Source organism: Staurois parvus, unplaced genomic scaffold, assembly GCF_062004578.1.
Source record: "Staurois parvus isolate SC_StPar_1 unplaced genomic scaffold, SC_StPar_1.0 ptg000048l, whole genome shotgun sequence".
NCBI classification, from domain to species: domain Eukaryota; kingdom Metazoa; phylum Chordata; class Amphibia; order Anura; family Ranidae; genus Staurois; species Staurois parvus.
In genome coordinates, this window is record NW_028317844.1 from 22,480,560 (window position 1) to 22,504,876 (window position 24,317).

The 24,317-nt window shown below is 38.5% G+C and overlaps 1 protein-coding gene across 1 annotated transcript in view; it reads left to right on the forward strand.

The window, feature by feature from the left end:
• BACH2 (BACH transcriptional regulator 2) overlaps positions 1–14,278 on the forward strand; it is a 381,627-nt gene extending 367,349 nt beyond the window's left edge. Inside the window, exons 6-7 of the mRNA XM_089665387.1 lie at positions 772–978; positions 7,761–14,278. Of these exons, the coding sequence (XP_089521513.1) occupies positions 772–978; positions 7,761–8,240 (687 nt within the window). The 3' untranslated portion in view covers positions 8,241–14,278. The remainder of the gene's footprint in view (positions 1–771; positions 979–7,760) is intronic.
• Positions 14,279–24,317: the final 10,039 nt, after the last annotated feature.

Here is a 24,317-nt window from a genome sequence, read left to right on the forward strand (position 1 = left end):
AATTCTCTGGAGGGCAAGTGGTTAATGCAGCTTCAGAGACCTGTGTTCTGCTTAGTCTTGCTTGCTGGGAAGCATAAAAAATGCTGTGTGGCACAGGCAGTCAGAGCTCATTCACAATGCTACACACACACACACCAAAGCAATTGTAGGTGTTGCTGCTGGCTGTGTTTTCTCCTCTTGACTGGAATGATGCTAGCACACATAGGTGATTCAGTCCATGGACAAGTAGCCCTCTCTTTGCAGGTCTGTACCGATTTATCTCAGCCACCTTAAACATGTGAGGATGAAGACTTTTGGTAAAGTGACTGAGAAAAATCTGGCTATCTGAATGAACAGCCCAGACTAGCCAACTGGGTTTTCTCAGACCCAACAGAAGCCACACGGAATGTGGTGGTAGTAACAGCACTGCTTTTAGAAGGAGTAAAACAAGGCAGGTGTTCTGAGCACAAGAGTTTTAGGGCACAATTGTGATAAGTCCTCCATTCATTTTACCTAGTATGTGCTTACATTATTGTTTTGTTTTCTCTCACTTCTCTGTTCTGTAAAGTTGTCCAACCATATAATGAATAAAGAGCTAAATGGCACTGACATATTTGTGCAAAATATGAGGGTGCCTTGGAATAAAGTTTAAAACAGGACCCTGTCATGTTTGGCTACGACTCTGGATTTTTTTTTTTGCAGTCATGATTATACATATTGTGCTTTTATGAATGAGACAAGGACACAATGCATGAGTACAAGTTTTCTAATAATGCTTCTTCTCTCTTGCAGGTTAAATTGCCCTTTCCAATTGATCAAATCACAGATCTTCCACGCAATGATTTCCAGATGATGATAAAGATGCACAAGCTGACCTCAGAACAGTTGGAATTTATTCACGATGTTCGACGCAGAAGTAAAAACAGGATAGCTGCCCAGCGCTGCCGGAAAAGGAAACTCGACTGTATTCAAAACTTAGAATGTGAAATACATAAGTTGGTGAGTAGTCACTTGATACTGGGATGGAATGTACCACATTGGCAAGATATGCCAAAGATAATAGAAGATAAATGTGCTGAAATGGTGGAAGGCTAGTCTGCCTCACAATCATTATCCATGAAATCGCAGCTTCTAAGAAGTGTGTGTGTGTGTTTGTGTTATAAACTCAAGGTGCTGGACATAGGTCACATAGGTTCCTGGGGCCAAGACTTTCAAATCGGAATCAGGTGTCTGGGTAGATCCTGAAGACTACCTGGCCTTTTCAACCTCTGCTTGTTATATTTACACAGATTTGTTTTTTTTATTTTGTACATCTGCACCCACAAATCTGGTAACATCTTAAAGGATAAGTTCACCTTTCTTAACATGTTCCACCCATATTCAGGGTGTAACATGTTATGAAAGCATCGGCAACAGCTGCCTGACGATCCCCTGCTTTGTCTGCTAATGCGGGATCTTATCCCCTCTCGCTAGCTATCAAATTTTTAAAATACATGGTCGTGCGGGTCCACCTAGCCATGTCACTCTGTGAATGAGAAACTACAAGTCCTGACAGCCTTAGTTGCTGTCGGCTTGTAGTTCTCATTGAACTAACACGCTGTGGAGCACCCTGGTAGTTCATTGAATATTCCTGTCAGTATATCTACTTGCTAATACATCCTGTATGGCAAGCAGATATACTGACAGTCTGCAAGAGACCTGCATGGCACGAGCGATCTTATGATCACTGGTGCAATGCTTTACAGGCTCCTGCAATAAAAAATAATAAATGCACATTTTTTACCTGCAAAAAATTGTGCACTTATTTTTTACCAAAAGGTGAATTTATCCTATAATCAAATTCTGCTGCATATTTCTTCAGAAATATATATATATATCTATCTATATATATATATATATATATATATATATATATATTAAAACTAAGTCAAACACTGTTTCATTGCAGCAACACACAAAATATTGTGCTATATATGTGCATTATGCACAGCTAATGCACATTTTTGATATATTAGGCAACCCACTCAAATGGGCTGCCTTACTGGAATGCATGGTAGAACATTAACATGTGTTCAATAACTTTGACTAAGCTGTGGAGACCAAGTGACCAAATAATAAAAAAGAAAATGATTACCAGCTGTATTGAACTTTCAGCTTTAAAATCAGTGTTTTAAAAAGAGACATTTTACATATGTCTTGTGCCATGACCGTTTCTTTATTGTGTTATTATACGGGCTCTTTCTGTAGGTATGACTATGGTGGCAAATAGGCTCGGACTAGGACAAAAAACAGGCCTGGGCACTTTGGACTGAGCAGCTCAAAGCCCAGTGGCGGAACGCCAGGGCCCAGTCGCAAGAGCGACCTTTGCAACCCTGGTAATTCCGCCACTAGTGTCAGTAGGTTTTTATTTAATTTTACACAATTTTATATTTTATTATTTTTTTACATTTTTTTGTAGGCGAAAAAGAAAGAAGAAAGGAAGGAGGGAAAGAAAGAGAGAGGGAAAGAGAGAGAGAAAGGAGATAAACAGGAGGCAGAGAGTGAGAAATAAAGAAAGAAAGAGAGGTGTATAGAAAGAAAGAATGAAGGAGGGAAAGAAGGAAGAAGGGAAACAGGAGACAGAGAGAAAGAAAGAGACATATAGAAGGAGGGAAAGAAAGAAAGAGGGAAAGGAGGGAGAGAAAGGAGAGAAACAGGAGACAGAGAAAGAAAGAGACGTATAGAAGAAGGAAGGAGGGAAAAAGGAGAGAGAGAGAGAAAGAAAAAGATGTATAGAAGGAGGGTAAGAAAGAAAGGAAAGAGAGCAACAGGAGACAGAGAAAAAAAAGATGTAGGGAAAGAGGGAAGGAGGGAAAGAAAGGAGAGAAACAGGAGATAGAGAGAAAGAAAGAAAAAGAAATAGAGGAGAGAAACAGGAGACAGAGAGAGAAAAAGAGAGATGTATTAAAAAAAAGAAAAGAAAGGAGAGAAACAGGAGACAGAGAGAGAATGAGAGCAAGAAAGAAAGGAGAGAAACAGGAGACAGAGAGAGAGAGAAAAAGAGAGATGTATAAAAAAAGAAAAAGAAAGAAAGGAGAGAAACAGGAGCGAGAGAATGAGAGAAAGAAAGGAGAGAAACAGGAGCGAGAGAATGAGAGAAAGAAAGGAGAGAAACAGGAGACAGAGAGAGAGCGAATGAGAGAAAGAAAGGAGAGAAACAGGAGACAGAGAGAGAGAGAATGAGAGAAAGAAAGAAAGGAGAGAAAAAGAGAGATGTATAAAAAAAGAAAAAGAAAGAAAGGAGAGAAACAGGAGCGAGAGAATGAGAGAAAGAAAGGAGAGAGCGATAGAAAGAAAGCGAAATAAAAAAAAGGAGAGAAACAGGAGACAGAGGGAGAAAGAGAAAGAAATGGGAGACAGAGTGAAAGAAAGAAAGGAGAGAAACGGGAGAGAGAGAAAAAGAGAGATGTATAAAAAAAAGAGAAAGAAAGGAGTGAAACAGGAGACACAGAGAGAGAATGAGAGAAAGAAAGGGGAGAGAGAGAGAAAAATAAAGAAAGGAGAGAAACGGGATAGAGGAAGAAAGAGAAAGGAGAGAAACAGAAGATGGAGAGAGAGAAAGAAGAGAGAATAAAATGAGAGAAATAGAGAGAGAGTAAAAAAGAAAGAAAGCAGGAGAGAGAAAGAAAGGAGAGAAACAGGAGACAGCGAGAGAGAGTGAAAGAGAACTATAAAACAGAAAGAAAATGAGAAAAAAAATAGAGAAACAGGAGAAAGAGAGAAAAAAAGAAAGGTGAGAAAAAGGAAAGAAAGAAAGGAGAGAAAAGGGAAAGAAAGAAGGAGAGAAAAGGGAAAGAAAGAAAGAGAAAGTAGGAGATAGAAAAAAATGAGAGAAATGGGAGACAGAAAGAGAGAGTTAAAAAAAAAAGAGAAAGGAAAGCGAAAGAAAGGCAAGAAACAGGAGACAGCAAGAGAAAGAAAGAGAGAACTATAAAGAAAGAAAAAAAGAAAGAGAAAAAAGTGAGAGAAACGGGAGACAGAGAAAAAGAAAGCAGAGAGAAAGAAGGGAGAGAAACTGGAGACAGCGAGAGAGAGAAAGTAAGGATTGAAACAGGAGACACCAAGTGAAAGAAAGGAGAGAAACAGGAGACAGAGAGAGATAGAAAAAGAGAGATGTATAAAAAAAGAAAGGAGAGAAAGAAAGAAAGGAGAGAGAGAAAGAAAGAAAGGAGAGAGAGAAAGAAAGGAGAGAGAGAAAGAAAGGAGAGAGAAAGAAAGGAAAGAGAGAGAAAAATAAAGAAAGGAGAGAAACAGGAGACAAAGAGAGAGAAAGAAGAGAGAATAAAATGAGAGAAACGGGAGAGAAAGGAGAGAGAAAGAAAGGCAAGAAACAGGAGACAGTGAGAGAGAGAAATAGAGAACTATAAAAAAGAAAGAGAAAAAAAAAGTGAGAGAAACGGGAGACAGAAAAAGAAAGAAAGGAGAGAAAAAGGAGACAGTGTGTCAGGGATCCCCTCGATCCCTGCCGCGATGGTCCCGGCGCAAGCGCACTGCTCCGCCTTGTGCAGGGACACGGGCACTAGGTCCGGGCCGGCCGCGGCGTTCGAGTTCGCGCATGCGCAGTAGAAGCCGCGGCCGCCCGCTGGGCACCAATGGCAGCGCAGGGCGGGATATTTAAATGTTCCTGAGCTGTCATTTCGTTGCCTTCTGGTCTTACCTGCTTCCTGTGATTCTGAACCTGTACCTTGTAAGTTAATTGACCCGGATTGTTCTTGACCTGCTGATTTCTCCTGCGCAGACCCTTGCTTTGCCTGACCTCTCTCCCTGGATGCCCCTCATTAGATCTGACCTACTGTTGCTGACCTGGCGTGTGACCCGACGATTCTCTGCCTGCTCCCTTGTACCTTACCGTCCTCTACGTTACCAACTCGGCCTGTCTGACTTCGCACTTGCTCAGCCATCCATCCCATCGGGGTCACCCGACCTCCTCACATCTGGCTCTCCCTGGTTGGAGCCCCTGGCGAACACCCCTACCACTGACAGGTGTGCTCAGTAGTGGCGACCTGGTCTCGGGGTACTACAAGTCCATCCCCACCATCAGGGGCCCTGGTGAACAAGTACCCTGGGGCTTAGACTCCGGGCTCTGGGCACGCCTGACCAGTGGAGTGCTAGTGGTGCCGCTCGGCAGTCCCTCACAGTGAGAGAGAGAAAGAAAGGAGAGAAACAGGAGACAGCGAGCGAGCAAAAAAAAGAAAGGAGAGAAACAGGTGACAGCAATAGAGAAAGAAAGAGAGAACTAGAAAAAAGAGAGAAAGAAAAATATGAGAGAAATGGGAGACCTAAAGAATAAAAGGAGAGAGAAAGAAAGGAGAGAAACAAGAGACAGAGAGAGAAAGAAAGAGAGAACTATAAAAAAATAAATAAAGAAAAGAAACAGGAAACAGAGAGCGAGAGAAGGCGGAGAGAAGACACTAGGCTAGCAGGGAGTGTGGGTGGGGCAAACACAGGAGGAGAGGGAGGGAGGAGGAGGGACAGCTTTCTCTCTCCTCTCCCATCTGTGTGTGTGTGGGGGGACTGTCAGCACTAACAGATCCCCCTCAGCACTGGAGGAGATGGGGGGGGGGGTCGCTGGAAGAGATGAGGTGGGGGGTCGCTGGAAGAGATGAGGTGGGGGCCACTGAAGGAGATGAGGAGGGGCCGCTGGAGGAGATGAGAGAGGGGGCCTCTGGAGGAGATGAGGGAGGGGGCCTCTGGAGGAGATGAGGAAGGGGGCCACTGCAGGAGATGAGGGAGCGGGCCGCTGGAGGAGATGAGGGAGGGGTTTGCTAGTGGAGATGAGGGAGGGGGTCACTGGAGGAGATATGGGGGGGGTGCTGGAGGAGATGAGGCAGGGAGCCGCTAGAGGAGATGAGGGAGGGGGCCGCTGGAGGAGATGAAGAAGGGGACCGCTGAAGAGGATGAGGGGGGGCCGCTGGAGGAGATGAGTGGGGAAGGGCGGCCATGAGGGGATCATACAGGAGCCGACCACATGCAGGAGATTGATAGGAAAGGCAGTTGGACAGCACATAGAGGAACCGAGAAATGCACGGTCCTCTATGTGCTGCCCACCGCCTCTCCTATCCAGACGGCCCCAGCCCACCAGGCAAATGCTCGATGTGCCCTATGGTCAGTCTGGGCCTGGTGGCAAAACTTACTCAAAAAGAGTTCTTATTACATAAGTGCAATAACCCATAGCAACATATCAGAATTCATCTTGTTTTGGCCCGAATTCAGCAAAGTGAATTAGAAATTGTCTTTTTTTTATCCATTATTAGAAGGATAAGTATTTCTGTTTTTCTAGTCATGGTGTCATGGAGCCCATACAAAAAGGAAACCAGGCTTGTCATAGTGACTTCAGCCTGGATTCACATAGGAGCGGTGCAGGAAGCCACATGTGATTTGTACAAATCACGCTGCATTCCTGTTCAAATCCTATGCGATTCTTTGCAGTGCAATTCGGGTAATGCATTAATTCGAATAGTACTAAAAACAATGGAATTTAAATTATGCTAAAACATAATTTTGACTTTGCTTTTGTTATCATTCACAGTAAAGTTAATTGTTTTTACAACTAATTGTGATTATACTACAATTTAAAGTTCATTTGACTTCTGTTGGTAATGTAGAACAATATTTCTGCTTACATTACTATTAGGAACACAAAGTATACCCAACTGATATCACAAATACAGATCACAGTTCCTGTAGTTTTTCTTTTTGTTTGTTAGTTAGAATCATCCCTTTTACTCTTTGTATCGTGTTTTCTGGCTGATAGTGGTGATTTTTCTTTATACTAAATCTTTTTATCTTTTATTTGTTGTTTATATGTGTATATATAACAAAAGTGTGTGTGTGTATATATTTATATATATATATATATATATATATATATATATATATAATGTGTGTGTATATAATATATGTATTTATTTATTATTTTCATTTGTTGTATTTTTATAGCCTTTTTAACAGTATGTGGGGATGGGGGGAGCATGAAGCTAGGGCTTCAGTCAAAGTTTTGGTAATAGAAGTAAAGGTCCAAGTAAGGAGTTGTTGCAGTGAATGCAATGTTCAACAAAGGTGTGCAAATTTTTAGGAAATTGGTTAGACATCCTGTAGCTTTCTAATAGGGAGCAAGGTTAGATTTTGACTATTTTTTCCATAATTGCAAGGTGGGTAGGGGGGTTCAGTTTTATATTGGCTTTTATATTGTATAGTGTAGTAAAAGTCCCTCCAGAGATTTTTTTTTTTGTCCAGTATCAACAAAGCCCAGTAGACACATCATGGGGCATACATCAAAGGTAAAAAGGGTGGTATCAATAATGCAGGCTGTCACTTCGGTCCATTTGGTTTGTATTTTACCAAATGGCAAAATATATTGCAGAAATCACCTTCTGAGAATCTCAGATCTTTTTGGTTTGTCTTCGATATATAGTGGTTTGGATGGATTTACATCAGCATTTAGTTTTCTTTTAGAGAAAAAGATTTAAGCCATATGAATAAAAGCTAGTCAATGTGAGCATTACTAATATACTATTATTGCAAGTACTGTATTAACCACAGTTACCAGAGTACAATAAGTTTCACTATAGTGGGACTTTAAGATGAACCCAAGAACCATTATAGCCTATATCTAAAAACTATTACCCGATTATTGAATTGTATCACATGAACTGCATCCACTTACATTGTTATATGAAAACAGCTTTTCAAGATTTGTATGGCTGTCTTCCGTCTGATGATATCACATCTTTTCTTTTTAGGTATGTGAAAAGGAAAAGCTTTTAACAGAAAGGAACCAGCTGAAGGCTTGCATGGGAGAGTTACTGGACAACTTCTCTTGCCTTTCCCAGGAAGTATGTAGAGATATCCAGAGTCCTGAGGAGATCCAAGCTCTCCACAGGTACTGTCCTGTCTTGCGACCTTTGGATTTACCCACAGCTGCTGCATTCAACCCTTTACCAGCAAGAGGAGAGCCAAGCCTGGTCACCGCTCAGGAAGCAGGAGATAACATGCAGTGCTGCAACAATCAAGGCCCAATACAGCTTGGCAGCCACTCAGTTTCTAACAGTATACCTGAAAATTGTATAGCGAGAAGAGGGCTGGAGGGATCAGACCATGGTACTTACTCAGAGAGGGGGACATGTTTGGAACAGAACAGCCAAGCGGTAACAGTGGACTTCTGTCAAGAAATGACCGAGAAATGTACGACAGATGAACAGCCAAGAAAAGATTTCTCCTAGTGGTAATACATGATATTGCTCTATGGCCAAGCAGAAGTCACCAGTCAGCCATTGGCTGCCACTGCCTCCAGAAAACATTGTTGGTGCACACTACAGCAGTCTTAGCAGCAATACTGTTTTATAAGTATTTCCCTCCTCTCTGAAAGCAGGAGATCCCTTCACGATGGTGCTATACCTTGCTCAGGCAAGGAAATCTACAGTGGCAACACTGTCCTCTTTGTGTTCTCCTTTACTTGTTAATGTATTCTAACTTCAGATCTTAACAGGGATAGACTAAACACCCGTGAGGACCCAACAGCAGCTTTTCTTCTCAGTGACCCATGTCACAAAAACCTATCTCAGGAATTTCCACAGAATGTTCATTTGTTTTCATTGAAGACTGCTAATCAAGGTTTTATAGGTAAACTGTACATAGGTTCTATATCCATATGCAAAAAGTCCACACATCCCTCAATTTTCACACCCTAAAACTGGAAATGATCTTTTCTCTCTATTGTACACATTCCTTTTCTATGTCCTCAATGCCACAGACTGCTTATTTTTTGTTTTATTTTTTTCCTATTCTGACACTATTGTCTATTTTCTGACTATTTAATGGCAAGTATCTAAATTTCTCTATAGTTTTTTTATTTGCATATGTCTTTAACATAGCACGGCGCCAGTCTCTTTTAGTTAGGCAATTTGTTTTCTTATCGAGACTCTGTTCTTCTTGACACATGCACTGAGTTTTGCTGTTGTGTGTAAATTTAACATGACTACATATGCATTACTTGTTTGTATAACAAAGAAAACAAAAAAATGAAAGAACTACTCAGGATATTAGGATGTAGGAACGTTTTCTTGCCAAATACTGAATTTACCGTATAGTGTAAAATTGAAGCCTGATTTATCCCTAATTTTGGCTACTTAATAACTGTTCTAAAATGAACTGTGCTTTACGGCATCTCTTGATCACCATCGGTGTGTTCTAGGAAGAAGCCCGTGGTAGAAAACAAGAGCATGATTGCTGACAAAGGGAGTATGCTGCAGTCCATTAAAACCAATGAAAATCAGTTACCTCATGTAAAATGTGCAGGAAGTCTAGAACTCATTTTTTAACACGTCGTATGTTTTTAACCATTGATTTGTTAGGTTTTAGTAAGTAACTCCTTGCATCGGAAGAATTTCTTGCCCTGTCTTTCCTGGGTTTTTCTCTTAATAAAATTGTCTGATTGCTGTAGTCCTAAAACATATATATATGAAAATGGGAGCATATGCTCTATTGCTGTTATTTGATAAAAAGACGAAAACTTGGAAAAGTTAGAATTGACTGTTTGAAAAATGTTGCTATGCAAATGCAGTGCTAGGCAGCTCAAACGTATATTTTAACATATTGTTGTTTCTGCAGTACACTTGAAGGCCCCGCGTTGATGCTTTTGTACTGCAGTCTTGGAGCACTCTCTCAGTTGATTAAGCTTGGTAACTTATAACTTTTGCTTCGCCTGGTTACAAAACTTCTGTCATGTGAACAAAAAAACAGGGGCATGAAAAACATATGTCCTAAATAACCATTGGATTAATTCTTGGAATTCCTGCCTATGTACAGTCAACGATGTTCCCACCCAGCATCCCATTCCAGACAACCATGTGTAAGGCAGTGTGTGTAGTAAGGGTATTCTTGCAGGCTACTTTATTTAAAGGTTGATTCTTTCTGTTAACAATTAGCACTATTCTATTAATTTGGCCAAAAAATCCTTGTGTTTTGAAAGCTAATCAGTCATTAAATAACTTATGATTCCTGTCTTAAATTAATTTGCGTGTTTAGGCGATATTAAACCCCAAATCAAAATGTATTATAGATTGCAGCTTACCAGTTATTAAAGGTGGTGACTGCATTGGTTTTGTTTGTTTAGGCTTATCTCCTCTATTTCACCTGTTCATTTGGCCTGTAAGGCTGGCCATACATAATTAATTTGCTTTCGTTCAACCAGAGGGTTATACAAAAAAAAATGTAATAGATTCCTCCATCCACACATTCAAGGTGGATAGGAGAATCCCTTCAGCGGAGCTATTAAAGATTGGTAAGCTGCAATATATTATGTTTCTGTTTTGGGGTTTAATGCTGCATTAATCCCTCACAGAAAAGTTATTGATCCATATAACGGTTAAAAAGAAAAAACTGTAACAGACATTTATACCATGGTTATAATGAACATTTGTTTATAACATTTAAAATATATGATTAGCTGACAATAATAGGTAGTGGTAAAATAATGAGGGAAGCCATCTAGAAAACATTTACTGAATTCACATAATTTATTACCTATACAGCCCAAGTTGGTGTACGGAGTCCCAGCAGAAAAAAAGTTTCTGGATCAACAGTACAGGTACATGGAGGCAGTTTGACAAGTTGATGGTGGAAGCAGGATTCAGTGCTTGGCCTCCCAATGTATTTTAAATTCCTAAACTCGTCCACAGCAGGAAAACTCCTCCATCACAGTCAGGGCTCATTCACACTGGAATGCAGTGTGGGAAACCCGTGTTCCATGCACATTTCCTGCACCACATTCAAAACACACTGGGTGTGCAATCTGCTGTCGATATAATCCTAACAAATTTCAAATGCAGATCACAAACACTGTGCATTTCCTTGCATCGGATCACATGGTACTGCAGTACCATGCGATCCAGTGTAGTGCATTTTTAGAAAAGTAGTGCATGCACTACTCTTGGTGCAATTAACTGTGAGTTTCAGCCCATTCAAATGAATGGGCTGAAAATTGCACTGCACTGTTGCACAGGATTGCAGACCACATTCCTGTGTGATTTAAGTGAACCGGTCCTCATTGCTATTTGTATTATCATAAGAAACTTGCAGTCTCAATGTGGACACTTAGTGAACTACATAGAGAATGGCCTGTTATACAGTTACAGTGATGAGAATTGAAGAGGGCCCAATCTACCTTGCTGCTAAGGGGCCTTCTGCAGTATGTACACTGCACTGTTAGTATACATAAGAATATTGGTGTAGGGTCTGTCATCTGGAAACATTAGAAATTTTCAAAGAAAAGTGGTTTTTTCTCCCCCTTTTTTTTAAAGCACAGATACAGACATTCAGGAGTTTACTTTGTGTGCCAAGTACAAAACTCAGTATTTACATTATAAAATTCAATTGATTTTGTTGAAAAAATTAATTTCAACCATGCTAAACTTATTAAGTAAATGCCCTGTCAAGATGCCTGCTCTTATCATATAGAAAACCTTCATATGTGTGCCTCTGTGAAACTAGTTTGACTCGGTTACTGAGGGCTGGGCAAAACCCAACAAATTCTTTCTCCTGAGAGGGTTCTTACTGGGCACTGAGACCGGTGATTGGCATTTGGTGGGGTTTAGCCTGTCATAGAGCTTAGGCCCCAGTAATAAAGTCAAGTTACTATTGGAGGCATACAAAGGAGGGGTTACTCGCAAATTGGTAATAGCAGATTATTTTTGTGGTGCCTAAAGTATGACTTTTAGGCCAGGTTCACATCTATGCATGTCCACATTTGTACTTTCTTTTTTTTTTCTATTTTTGTTGTGGCATGTCTTTTCACCTGTTGTCATTATTCTATTAGAAATAACAGCACCTGAAAATTAACAGAAAATCAAACATGCCTTATTTTTTACCAAAGCAGCGCAACACAGCGCACAGTCTTGAACAACCTAATTGGATTCTATATATTTGACACATGTTTCTGTGCATTCCAAGACATTCAAAGGTGTGAACCAGGCCTTACTCTTAATGAAAACGTGAGTTATCTGTATTAGGGAAGTGAAGCCATTGGATCAGCAAAACAGCTAGGCAACTAGCATACTTAAAAGGTGGTAAGCACTGGCAGTGTTTGTATTTCTCATAGTTCAGTGAGTAACCTAAAAATTACTTTATTGTAGGCCTTACAACAATACCACAGATGTGCTTCAAATACACCATTTATACCTAGATGCTGGCCATGGGACAATACAGTACAGCTCAGTGCAAACGGCAAAGGAGACCAATTTTAAGATTAAAAAGTCAATAACCTTAAAAAGTTTCCTTATTTATCTGTATCAATTGCAGGGAATATTGATGTACAGTTGCATCTTACCCCTCTGCATATATAATGTAAGGTGCAACAGATCTGTATGTTTACTAATATAAAAACTTTTTAGAAACCTATACCTAGAAAAAAGTTTTGTAACAACTGCGGTTTTTATCAGATGATTACACGGTGTCAAAGTGGTCTTTACAGACCATTAGCACTTTGCAATTCCAGTATATAGGTACAAGGTAGATTTCTCCAATGCTTGCACCTACTGCAACTCAGCTGTTACACTAAGCAATAACAAGACCACTTAAGTCTATGGCAGTAATTAACAATAGCTTTTCATGTTGGCACTTAGTATTTTCCAAGCTTGGGAATGATCCTTTACTGAATCCCACTACCTCTTACTGAGTTTTGATAAATAATTATTTTCAACTATTGGGAAACGTGTTCTTGTGATAGGTACTTATGCCCTTAAGTACATCACATCCTCAGAATGTTATCATAGCCACCAACAGGAATAATGATAAATAATGTTTGAAAAATGTTATTCCATAGGTATGAACATAACACTTTAGGAAAAAAGTCTTTTTTTTTTTTAGTGGGTTGCTCCAAATCAAGCATTCCAGATATAGGATAATAGGTCACCTACCTGTAACGTATAGGTACTGTGTATCAGGATATTACATTATATTAATATTGGGTTACCAACAAGTTGTGCCCTTATACAGTATTCTCATTACCAACAGATTACAATTAGATGATATTGACTTTAGATACTTCTGTTTAAATTAATACTGTATTTATTGGTGCCATAAAGACACTTTTATTTTGTGTGGCATGCAGCTGTTTCAATATCAGTGTTACCTACTATCTTCAAGGATAGGTTCATCTTTAGTAACATGTTACATATACCCCATATTTAGGGTGTAACATGTGACTATGTAGCCTTCTCCTCCTCACTGCCCCTTTGACAGCGGGCAAGTGTTCTTTTCTCCCCACCCGTTGTCACATTTTGAAATAGGCAAGGCTGTGTAGGGCTCCACTCTCACAGCAGCGTCATTCATTTACAGGAATCTGTGAATGAATAAACTACAAGTCCCATCCGCCACTGCAGCAGATGGACTTGTAGTATCAATGAACTGTGAGAGCTCTGATGAGCACACTCGTAGTGCATTCACACTGCCTGCAGCTGAGAAGCTGTACAGGCAGAGAGCTCTAGGTAGTATGTGCTGGAGCCTGACATTTCACCCTTGATCCACTGCTTGCTGGTCCAATGCTCTGCAGGCTCCTGACAAAACAAACATAAAGGCTCATGTTTTTCTGCAGAAAGATGTGCATTTATTATTTTTAAAAGAAAGGTTTTCTTTCTACAGCATTGTTACATGAATGCCCAAAAATGTTGAGTCATTTATGTGACAGTTCCTCTCAGTTAGACATCAGTAAAAAATGATAAATGTAGCCTAATGTCTGAATGCAGATCGGTGCTAGCATTTTTGTTTTTACTCCACAGCAACACATACTCACCTATTTTTTTTTGTTCCCCCACCAGTCTGTTCAGTTGTGATGAAAGGTTGCCCTGTGTAAGTTCTGAGTTTCTGTAGTCAGAGTTTACTCAGAGGATTCTTTCTCTGCCCCTTTGCCCCAGCACTGTTCCAATCATCAAGCATAAGACCTGTCACATGAGGGGAAGATGATTGAGACATATGCATGTCCATATCCAAAAATATCAGATATGTTCTTCACTCCTTATGGCTGAATGTAATGGCATGGGAGCAAACAAAAGGTATGTGTTCTGCTGTGGAGGGGGCATTTAGGAAGACCATTTGCTTTGACCTGCATGGGCAAAACACAGGTTTTCTTTAAGGTGTATCCACAACAGAAGTGGCAGTGAATAAACAGGTTTAAACCTACAAGACAGCAAAGAGCACTTTTCTTTTAAACCCTGTACCTCGTACATCTGTGTGATTATTAAAATTCATTTTTTGTGATTAACCATTTTGCGAGCCTCGTAGAAATAATTTTACTGTAGGCCAGTGGAGAAAAAAGATTTCTATAGTTATTATTGGTCCTGGATGGTGTTGGTTCTAATTCACTGAACTTTTTTTTTTTAATTTATCATAATTTGGGATCCATGTTGAATAACATAATGCTTACTGGCCACTTTGTATGTTGCAATTTTAAGGACATTAAATAGTAAATATCTACAACAAAAATACTAAGAAGAAGATTTTTTTTTTGTAGGACAAAAATTAAAAATCCCTTCTGAAATATATAAATGTATAAATATTCATAAATATATAAAGGAAAAAAAAGATAAAAATGAGACATTTTAATATTTTAGTATATAATGTGTAATGCTCACTCAATGTGCAGTATTGTGGTGTACACTTTTTTTCTTTTCATTCTTGTATCTGTGTTGTAATATAATAGTGTTTTAGTTATCCCCTGGTTTTCTGTAAGATGAGGTACGTTTTGATTTAATAAGAATGACTTCTTTAAATAATCTGTTCCTTTTGGAAAAAGGGAACAATAAAAAGTTACAATACAAAAAAGTCTGCTAGAATCCACTAGCAGTTTACTGGTCATTCTGCAAGCTTCTGACATTGACATCATGTTTGATGCCATTCAGTATATCTTTTTTTATTTATTTTTGTTTATGTACATAATTTATTAAGGCTTTCCAGTATACATAATGTTATTGTTATATTTTACTTATCCAATTATTTTCAGTGAATGAGAAAAAGGAGTAATGATTTAACAGAATGTCTGCACAACAACTAACACTTGATTAATGTTTAAGTGGCATGACTGGGGAGAGCAGATGCCCTCAGCATACTTTGATAGTTAGCAGTGTTTGGATTTTTATTTATTTTGTAGCCATTTTATACTCCCTTTTTTTTTATTGTTCTTTACACCACATTTAATATTTAAAGTGGTTTAATATGCCCTGCTGCCCTGAATTTTGTAACCTGTACACTGACATATTTAGCATCAAAAAGCTACAAAAAAAACTATTTTTGTTCACTGATGTCATGCACATTTTTCAAAGCTGCCTCCGATCTTCCATTGAAATATAGTAATTATTTGATTTCCTTTTCGTTGTGCCCTATTCACATAACAGTGAAAGCAATATCCACTATCTCTTGATCATGTAAAACCTTTAATATACTTATTATTAGTGACTATTTACAATGCTATTGTTGCTTGTTTCACACAATTCGAAAAAAAAAATATTGTGAACTATTCTAAAACAGGCACATTTACATATCTGCCTTCTGTTTATTAATTTCTTTTGTGATTAAAACACTTGGAAGCAGATCTCCTATGTCTTACCCAATAAATCCCTTCAAGTTACCCTGTCTGTACAGGGTCACTTGTATAGAAATGCATATCTGCAAAAAAAAAAAAATGTGAAATTTGACTTCTCGACTCTACATTGACTCCCTGACCGATGCAAAACTGGTTAGATCAGTTGCACGCTGTGTTCCTCCTGCAAGTTTGTATGTCTTGTGTTGACATAGAAGCCAGTAATAGAAAGCACAGTGTGCAGCTGGGGAGCACTTAATGCACAAATATACAAACATAACTGTAGTACATCACTCTTAAGGCTGCATTCACACCCGAGCATCATGTTTTTGTGTGTTTGCACATTTCTGAGAGTTTTTGTTCAGCATTTTCCAAGTGTTTTGGAGCTTTGGCATTTTTCTAGTAGCCTGTTACATCATTTGTTGCTATGTGTTTCTGTTTTCAGCTGGTTTAAAAATGCACCAATATGCCTGAATTGAGCTATAAAAGTAGCTCCAAAACATATTTGAGCTTCAGGTGTTTTGAAGTGGGGATGTAAACCACCATCACAGGGAATAGTTGATTTTTTTTCTCCCTCATCATTTTGGAGGTTCGAGCTACAAAACACTCAGGTGTGAATGGGGTCTAATTAGGGGTAGCAAAAATTCCTGCTTTACTTCTATCTGTGTTCTGCAGTAAGCTACAAAAAATGAAAGCCTCATCATATGACTTCATTTTCTTCTCTTAATGTTCACATATTTACAGTAAATCTAGGTTATTTAAATGAACTTAAATACATTTTTCTGTTAAACCGTTACCACTGAGCTAGCAAAAATGGACACCTATTCAGTTTCAGTGCAGTGATTCAGCTGTGGTATTTTGTTAATTTTTACTTGTGATGAGTATAGCTATTTGTCAAATTAAGTGTAAACATTAATTTCTAACAAACGTCATTTATTTAATGCTATATTATTGGTTTTTAGGGACATTTCTAAAAAAAACTTCCATTTTTTGAATTTATAATTCTGTCAAACTGAATGAATTCAGGAATGTTAAAACTAGATAAAAAAAGATAATATTTTAATGGCCCCAGTTATTTTTTTTTGTTTTTTTTATTTAAGAAATTTGTTAATGTGTATTGAATGTTGTGAACATTTTTGAAGCATATAGTAATTAGAAATATAAGCTATAGTAGATCATTCAAAGGTTACATAGAGTGCCATCTGTGCATGTTGCTTAGCAACAGAAAGGCAGAGCAGTGTCAGTAAAAATGTATAAGCCACCAAGGTATTTCTGGGAGCTGAAACGGTAGATCTTTCTAATGTTGCAAAGCTAAAATGCTGTTGAAAATAATTAGTCCTTTTGATATGTTAAAAGTAGATTTCAACAAAGTGATAATATGAATTTCCCATTTTTACAAATAATTCAGGTGGGATAAAAATAATACATAAAATAAATATATTTAATTAAAGCACTTACGTTTGCTATTGATATGTATATGGCTAATCTGGGTTTTTTAGAGATTTAAAACTGAACTCCAAGCAGCTATATAATTACACAGTTTAAATATACTTTATACGTAAACTGCCTCAAAAGATATAAAATGTTGTGTCTTGTGATCCATACACCCCTGCCAGACTGCACAATCTAGTCCTTGACCTCCAGTGCAGATATGTTAGTTCTGGGTTTCTGCTGTTCCGCTGCAGCAGCAGGATTGGGCTCATATGCAGCAGGGATATTGATTAGCTGCTTTAGTCGGCAAAGCAAATCCGTAATTCTTAGTAAGCACGGATGAAAACCTACACTGCAGATGTTTGTGACAGAAGCCAGAGTGTGGCCAGAACTACCACCAGGGAAGTGTAAGGATAATTGATTTCTGTGTTGGTTTACATAGGAGAAGTAGGGTGGAAACAAGGCCCAGGTTTAGTAATCAGGTTCACTTTAATTCACACCTACTTAGGAAACCATGCATTTGTGAGAGAGGTGTCACAGTGCAGAGCATGCCTCCACTGGAACTAAGAATTGCCAAACTAATAATCTCATGGGCTGAGTATTGTTATGAAAAGTCTAGGAGGCTTGTAGGTTCACAATTTTCTACCTAATGTAATATTTTAACAGCATATGGGCATTATTTTTTATTGTAAGCATAGATATACAGTTGTATATTTGTGTCAACCATGTTCCCATTGTTATATAATTCCCCTGAGTCACTTGGGGAATTGGGTCGTGAAAGGTCTTAAAGCAATTCTTCCTTTTCTAAAACTCATAAAATAGTATAATTTGTAGTACTCTGACACATATACTGTATATTAGGATTCCGATAAAGCTCCTATGCTTTAGCCAGACCAGCTGTCTAACAACTTAAAACAGACATTTCTTAGTATAATTACATCATTGGAAGTTCCAATTGTGCAAAGACTGGCTTAAACTGGCTTAAACCTCACATATTTATTTGCTATACTATTAAAGAGAAAACAATTATCTGAAATATGCAACATCAGTCAAAAAATAAGCTGTGCTTTCTGGATTGTAGTTGATTGGTATGATCCAGCTAGCCCAATACTTTCATCCTGGAAAATGTTTATATTTGAAAACTGAGATGTGTAATTACAAATACTGTTACAAAAATTGAACTGTAGAATAGAATCAGCATATCAGTAAATGATTAGCAAGTCAAAAGTTCCCTTCTTTTATGAACCAAGTTAAAATATTATTTTCTTATCAGTTTGTATTGCATGAGCCTAAAACAAAAATACTTCAGTTGTATGCTGCAAACCTGCTTCACTGGCTATAAACCGGAGAAGGGATTTACTAGTGAGATTCATTGTCATTTTATGGAGTTTATGAATCCTAAAATGCGTTTTGTCTTTCATAACTGAGACATTATTAGTATATAAATAAAATAGAATATAGTTATTTTAACAGGGCAGATCTTCAGATGCTTCATATTACATTTATCTTTATGTTGTGAGCAAGGCAGGATTTCTGCAAAGCCAACATAGTCCTTAGCAGCAAGACTGCCAGGGGTGGCACATAGACACCAAGATAGTTAGTTTGTTTTTGACCCTTCATACGCCTAGAATCAAACAGCTAGGAGAATGGGGTGACAATCTGTCCTACTCTTCTAGTCATCAGCACTAGGTATACTGTACTAATGCAGAATGGATAAGCTGGGGAAGAAGAGGAGGGTGGCACTACTGGCCTGGGGGGCAAGATGTATAAATCTGTCACAGGCAGTGCGGCAGAGCCAACCACTTGTCATCAGAACACAAAACCCTTTTTCCAAAACTGACCCACATTGTGTACCTGCTGTGCCCTTTTGTAACATAACTACCTAGAGATTTCCTGACTTTAGGAAAGTATTTTTCTGGCATGTTGACCACTTTATTCTATATACAGGTGAAACTCGAAAAATCAGAATATCGTGCAAAAGTTCATTTATTTCAGTAATGCAACTTAAAAGGTGAAACTAATATATGAGATAGACTCATTACATGCAAAGCAAGATAGTTCAAGCCGTGAATTGTCATAATTGTGATGATTATGGCTTACAGCTCATGAAAACCCCAAATCCACAATCTCAGAAAAATAGAATATTACATGCAATCAATAAAACAAGGATTGTACATAGGACAATATCGGACCTCTGAAAAGTATAAGCATGCATATGTACTTAGTACTTGGTTCGGGCCCCTTTTGCAGCAATTACTGCCTCAATGCTGCGTGGCATGGAAGCTATCAGCCTGTGGCACTGCTGAGGAGTTATGGAAGACCACGATGCTTCAATAGCGGCCTTCAGTTCTTCTGCATTGTTTGGTCTCATATCTCTCATCTTTCTCTTGGCAATGCCCCATAGATTGGGGGTTCAGGTCAGGCGAGTTCGCTGGCCAATCAAGCACAGTAATCCCACGGTCATTGAACCAGGTTTTGGTGTTTTTGGCAGTGTGAACAGGTGCCAAGTCCTGCTGGAAAATGAAGTCAGCATCCCCATAAAGCTTGTCTCTGGAAGGGAGCATGAAGTGCTCCAAAATCTCCTGGTAGACGGCTGCGTTGACCCTGGACTTAATGAAGCACAGTGGACCAACACCAGCAGATGACATGGCTCCCCAAATCAACACAGACTGTGGAAACTTCACACTGGACTTCAAGCATCTTGCAGTGTGTGCCTCTCCATTCTTCCTCCATACTCTAGGTCCTTGGTTTCCAAATGAGGTGAAAAAGTTGCTCTCATCAGAAAAGAGGACTTTGAACCACTGAGCAACAGACCAGGTCTGTTTTTCTTTAGCCCAGGTAAGACGCTTCTGACGTTGTTTGTTGTTCAGGAGTGGCTTGACAAGAGGAATATGACATTTGAAGCGCATGTACAGGATCCGTCTGTGTGTGATGGCTCTTGATGCACTGACTCCAGCCTCAGTCCACTCCTTGTGAAAGTCCCCAACACTTTTGAATGGCCTTTTCCTGACAATCCTCTCCAGGCTGCGGTCATCCCTGCTGCTTGTGCACCTTTTTCTTCCACACTTTTCCCTTCCACATAGCTTTCTATTATTGTGCTTTGATACAGCACTTTGGAAACATCCAACTTCTTTTGCAATTACCTTTTGAGGCTTTCCCTCCTTATGGAGGGTGTCAATGATGGTTTTCTGCACAACTGTCAGGTCAGCAGTCTCTCCCATGATTGTTATTCTTACTGAACCAGACTGAGAGACCATTTATAGGCTCAGGAACCCTTTGCAGGTGTTATGGCTTAATTAGCTGATTAGAGTGGGACACTTTGAGCCTAGAATATTGCACCTTTTCACAATATTCTAATTTTCTGAGATTGTGGATTTGGGGTTTTCATGAGCTGTAAGCCATAATCATCACAATTATGACAAATTGCAGCTTGAACTATCTTGCTGTGCATGTAATGAGTCTATCTCATATATTAGTTTCACTTTTTAAGTTGCATTACTGAAATAAATGAACTTTTGCACGATATTCTAATTTTTCGACTTTCACGTGTATATAATCACATGCAGAAGCTTTGACACCCAGTAGTTTTCAGTGCTTCTTGACCACTGAATAGGCCAATTCAGATAGATCAAAGAACTGCAGAATGTGAAGTACGTACCACAGGAAATAGGAAGAAGCTGCTATCCCCTGGAGTTAGCTTTAAACACATGAAAATGTTTTACTAACTATTTTATATACAGTAGCTTGTAGTTTAGGTCTATTTTTTTTTTCCTGAATTAAAGCTCATCTTCATGTATAGTTTTACTCCTGCCTCTTTCCATACAGTGTTAGTTGGAGGTGAGTCATAAAGTCCCTCCATAAAAGATAAACAGCAGGCTTTTTCAGTAGTACATAAATTATTCTTTCATTAGTTTACACGGAAGAGTATATCAAGCCAAATGCAGAGTCAGGGACTGATGTGTTGCATATTTAAAATAATAAAAAAAAAATGAAAAAAACATTTTTGTGATCCCTATGCCTTTAAATCCTGTATGCAATAGTTATGTTTCAATAATAGGTGATCAGTGTGTTATCAGAACATATTTTTAAAGCAGTGAATGTGACATTTACCAAACATTCCCAAGTGGTTAATCATTCCCTGTAATTTCAAACACATGTACCAGGAAGGTTCACTGGCATTGAGAATTTGGTGATTGCACATTTACTGCTTTATAACTATGCCACATCATGTTTGCAATATTTTTCACTATTTAAATGGAGCTTGTTTTAAACTGGTGCAGTGGTACTTCTGCCTCTAGAGGAGGGAAGGATAAAAAGTAAGCTGTGAAAAGGCCCCGTTCACACTAGATCATGGTTTGGGATACCCGTGTTCTGTGCGCATTTCCAGCCTTGCATTCAAAATGCACTGCAGTTGCGAGCTACAGGGAGTGGCAATGTTAACGATCCCCTAAACACAGGTTGTAAATGTAGCGTGCTTTCCTGCACTGGATTGTATGGTACAGAAGTATTATGTGATCTGGTTGCAGTGTGTTTCCAAAAGTAGTGAATACACTACTTTTGGTGCAGTGCACTGCAATTTGACCCAATACCTAGTGTGAACTGGCCCTTAACCAATAACAAAGTGCTTTTCTGTACTGTCTTTCTCCATGCCATGCTTGATTAATTCCCTCCTTGAAGCAAACCTGTGTCTAGACCCCAAGGGAAGTGATTGGATTTGAATACCTTGAAGATAGTATTGTTTTCATAAAAATCCTCTTGAGACTCTTCTCAAAGCTATTTGAGTACTGTGGGCTTCCATCTTCAATTCTTCTGGCAGATTCAGTGATGGGTGGTAGATATCAGTCATTGCCCACTTTCCCTAGACCGTGTTCCTGTGCTTATACAATGCTTCAGTTTCTCCTAAATGAAGTGCTCCTTTGATGAAATGTACTGTTTATATTCCACAGCCTGTCAGGGAGTTCATAGGAGATTATAAACAGATCAAGATATAAAGGCAGCAGGGTCAGAGATGGAAGAGGCAGAGAGCAGGGTTAACAGATCAGTTAGCAGAGACTGGCTGAGAAATTCCAGATCTAATTACCATTCAGTACCTATATAATTTGGAATTGGGGGAGTGTGTCTGAGAGTTATTTCCATTGTTGTAAAATACATGTAATAAGTTGATGTTTGTAGTTTGGCCACAGGTGACTTTGTGCTTCCCAAACTGATCTTTAGAGGCTGCCACCAAAGTGTAGTGTTTTAAAGTTCTCTTTGGAGGAGGTTATCTGAGTTGGCAATTATCAATTCATGTATGCTCTTACACAGAAATGTTGAAAATGTAGACTTGTTTATGGCATTCAAGGACCACAATTAAGAAAACTGCATTAACTCATTTTTCTTAAATGTTTTTGGCAATCACATTGAACATCTAAGCACTTTACTAAATGCATTATTTATTCATCCGGCTAGCAACATGCATTTTAAAATATAAAAATTAAGCACTTAATAGAAGTAAACCTGTCACTTCTAAGTGATGCCTCACATAATGTAAAAGGCCAAACTGAATGTAAACTGACATTTTAATTTAAAGTGAGGATTTTCTTTTTCTTAAAGAAAAAGTTTAAAATGATCAATTATCACAATGAAACAAGCTGTAGTGTAGCATAGCCACTATTGTATTTTAAAATACTTTTCAACAATTCTTGTGATCCTAATAAATTGAACTTTGGTTTAAAATCAAAGTTTGAATTTCTTCCTGTTTAATTTTACTTCTGTATACATTTCTGTCTCGTTATTTGTTGCCACGATAAATTCACTTTCTATAGACAGGTGATTAAATAATTGTCTAAAGTATTATAGTGTGTAAGGCTCATAGCCACATTTATTAAATTTGACATTTTCAAGATTATAGCCAGGAATTAAGAGATGACTCAGTATATTTCTGTATGTACAGAGAGGAAATAAAAATCATAGGCACTAAAAAATAAAACAGGACTTTTTCTTCTTCCATGTACAATAAGTGAAATACATCACGTATTTACTAAGGACCGAATAGAAACTGCACCGACACTGTGTGATATATTTAATAAAACATTCATAGAAATTTAAATATTCTACTCACACTGGTGTTTGGCAAACATGTATATATAACCATCCAAGGAGAGACCTGCTCGATCTACTGGATACCAAAATCATCCAAGTGTTGAATCCAATCAAGAACCACACAAACTGCCTTTAATTGGATCTTCCTTTGTTCAACAAGGCCAAAGAGGAGGGCTATTTAAAGGGCAATGCATGTGCAGGATAGTTAGCCGTGATGAAGAGGAGCCACTCTTGAAACACATAAGCTTTAGACACATGAGAGAGTGACTATAGGTTGCAGGATGAATTCAACATTTGGACTTTTTTGTATTCCAGTAGACAGAGCAGATTTCTCCTTAGATGGTTTTGTGGTACATGCATGTTTGCCAAGCAGTTTTGTGAGTATAATATTTTTTTACAAAAGTGTTTTATTGAAGATATTGCACAAAGCCAGTGTGCTTTTTTTCATTTATATAATGTTATGCAAGGATTCCCTAGTCTGAGGGGAGAGCTGCCAGGCCATGGATATTGTTTATTCCCATGACACATTCAAATGAAATCTAGTATTTGAACAGCAGGATTGTATTCTTTCATCACTCAAGCACCAACCCCTTGTGTCTATTTACATTGTTTATTCACACTAGAGAAACATATTTACAATTTAGATATTTGTGAGCATGGAACGTACCCACTCGATTAAAATGTGTGGCATCTCCTTCATTAGTTGTATGGACAGTGATTTCATAAGCCAAATCCTTCTGACCATTTTAACCGGATGTCCCTTTTATTGAAGTGAATGTTAGTTTGAGAAGAAACATGCCACTTGGTCATTTTTGTTGGATAGGGCTTTTAGAATGTGAATGCTTAAAAATGTAAATTAACTTGTTAAGCTGGTGCCAAGATTTATCTTTTGAAGTCTTGCTCCAAGAATTTCCATGACAGAACCCTCTAACGCCACAATGAGGACTCTATACTTCTGCCGTTCAAATGTATGGAGACTTTTGCTGATGCCTGCCGTGTGTAACCTTGTAGCTCTCCCTAACGCCACTTCATACTGTGTAATCCTTAGACTGAGTTGCTCAGAGCAAAATGAGACTTTAGTTCCAGAGTAGTACTGTAGAATCCTTATATTCATTTTACAAATACTGTATTTCATTCTGACTACTCTTATTTACTCCGTGTCATTTCTCAGTGTCCACAGAACACAACTTTATTTTCTTGCTTACTTTGTGCAGCT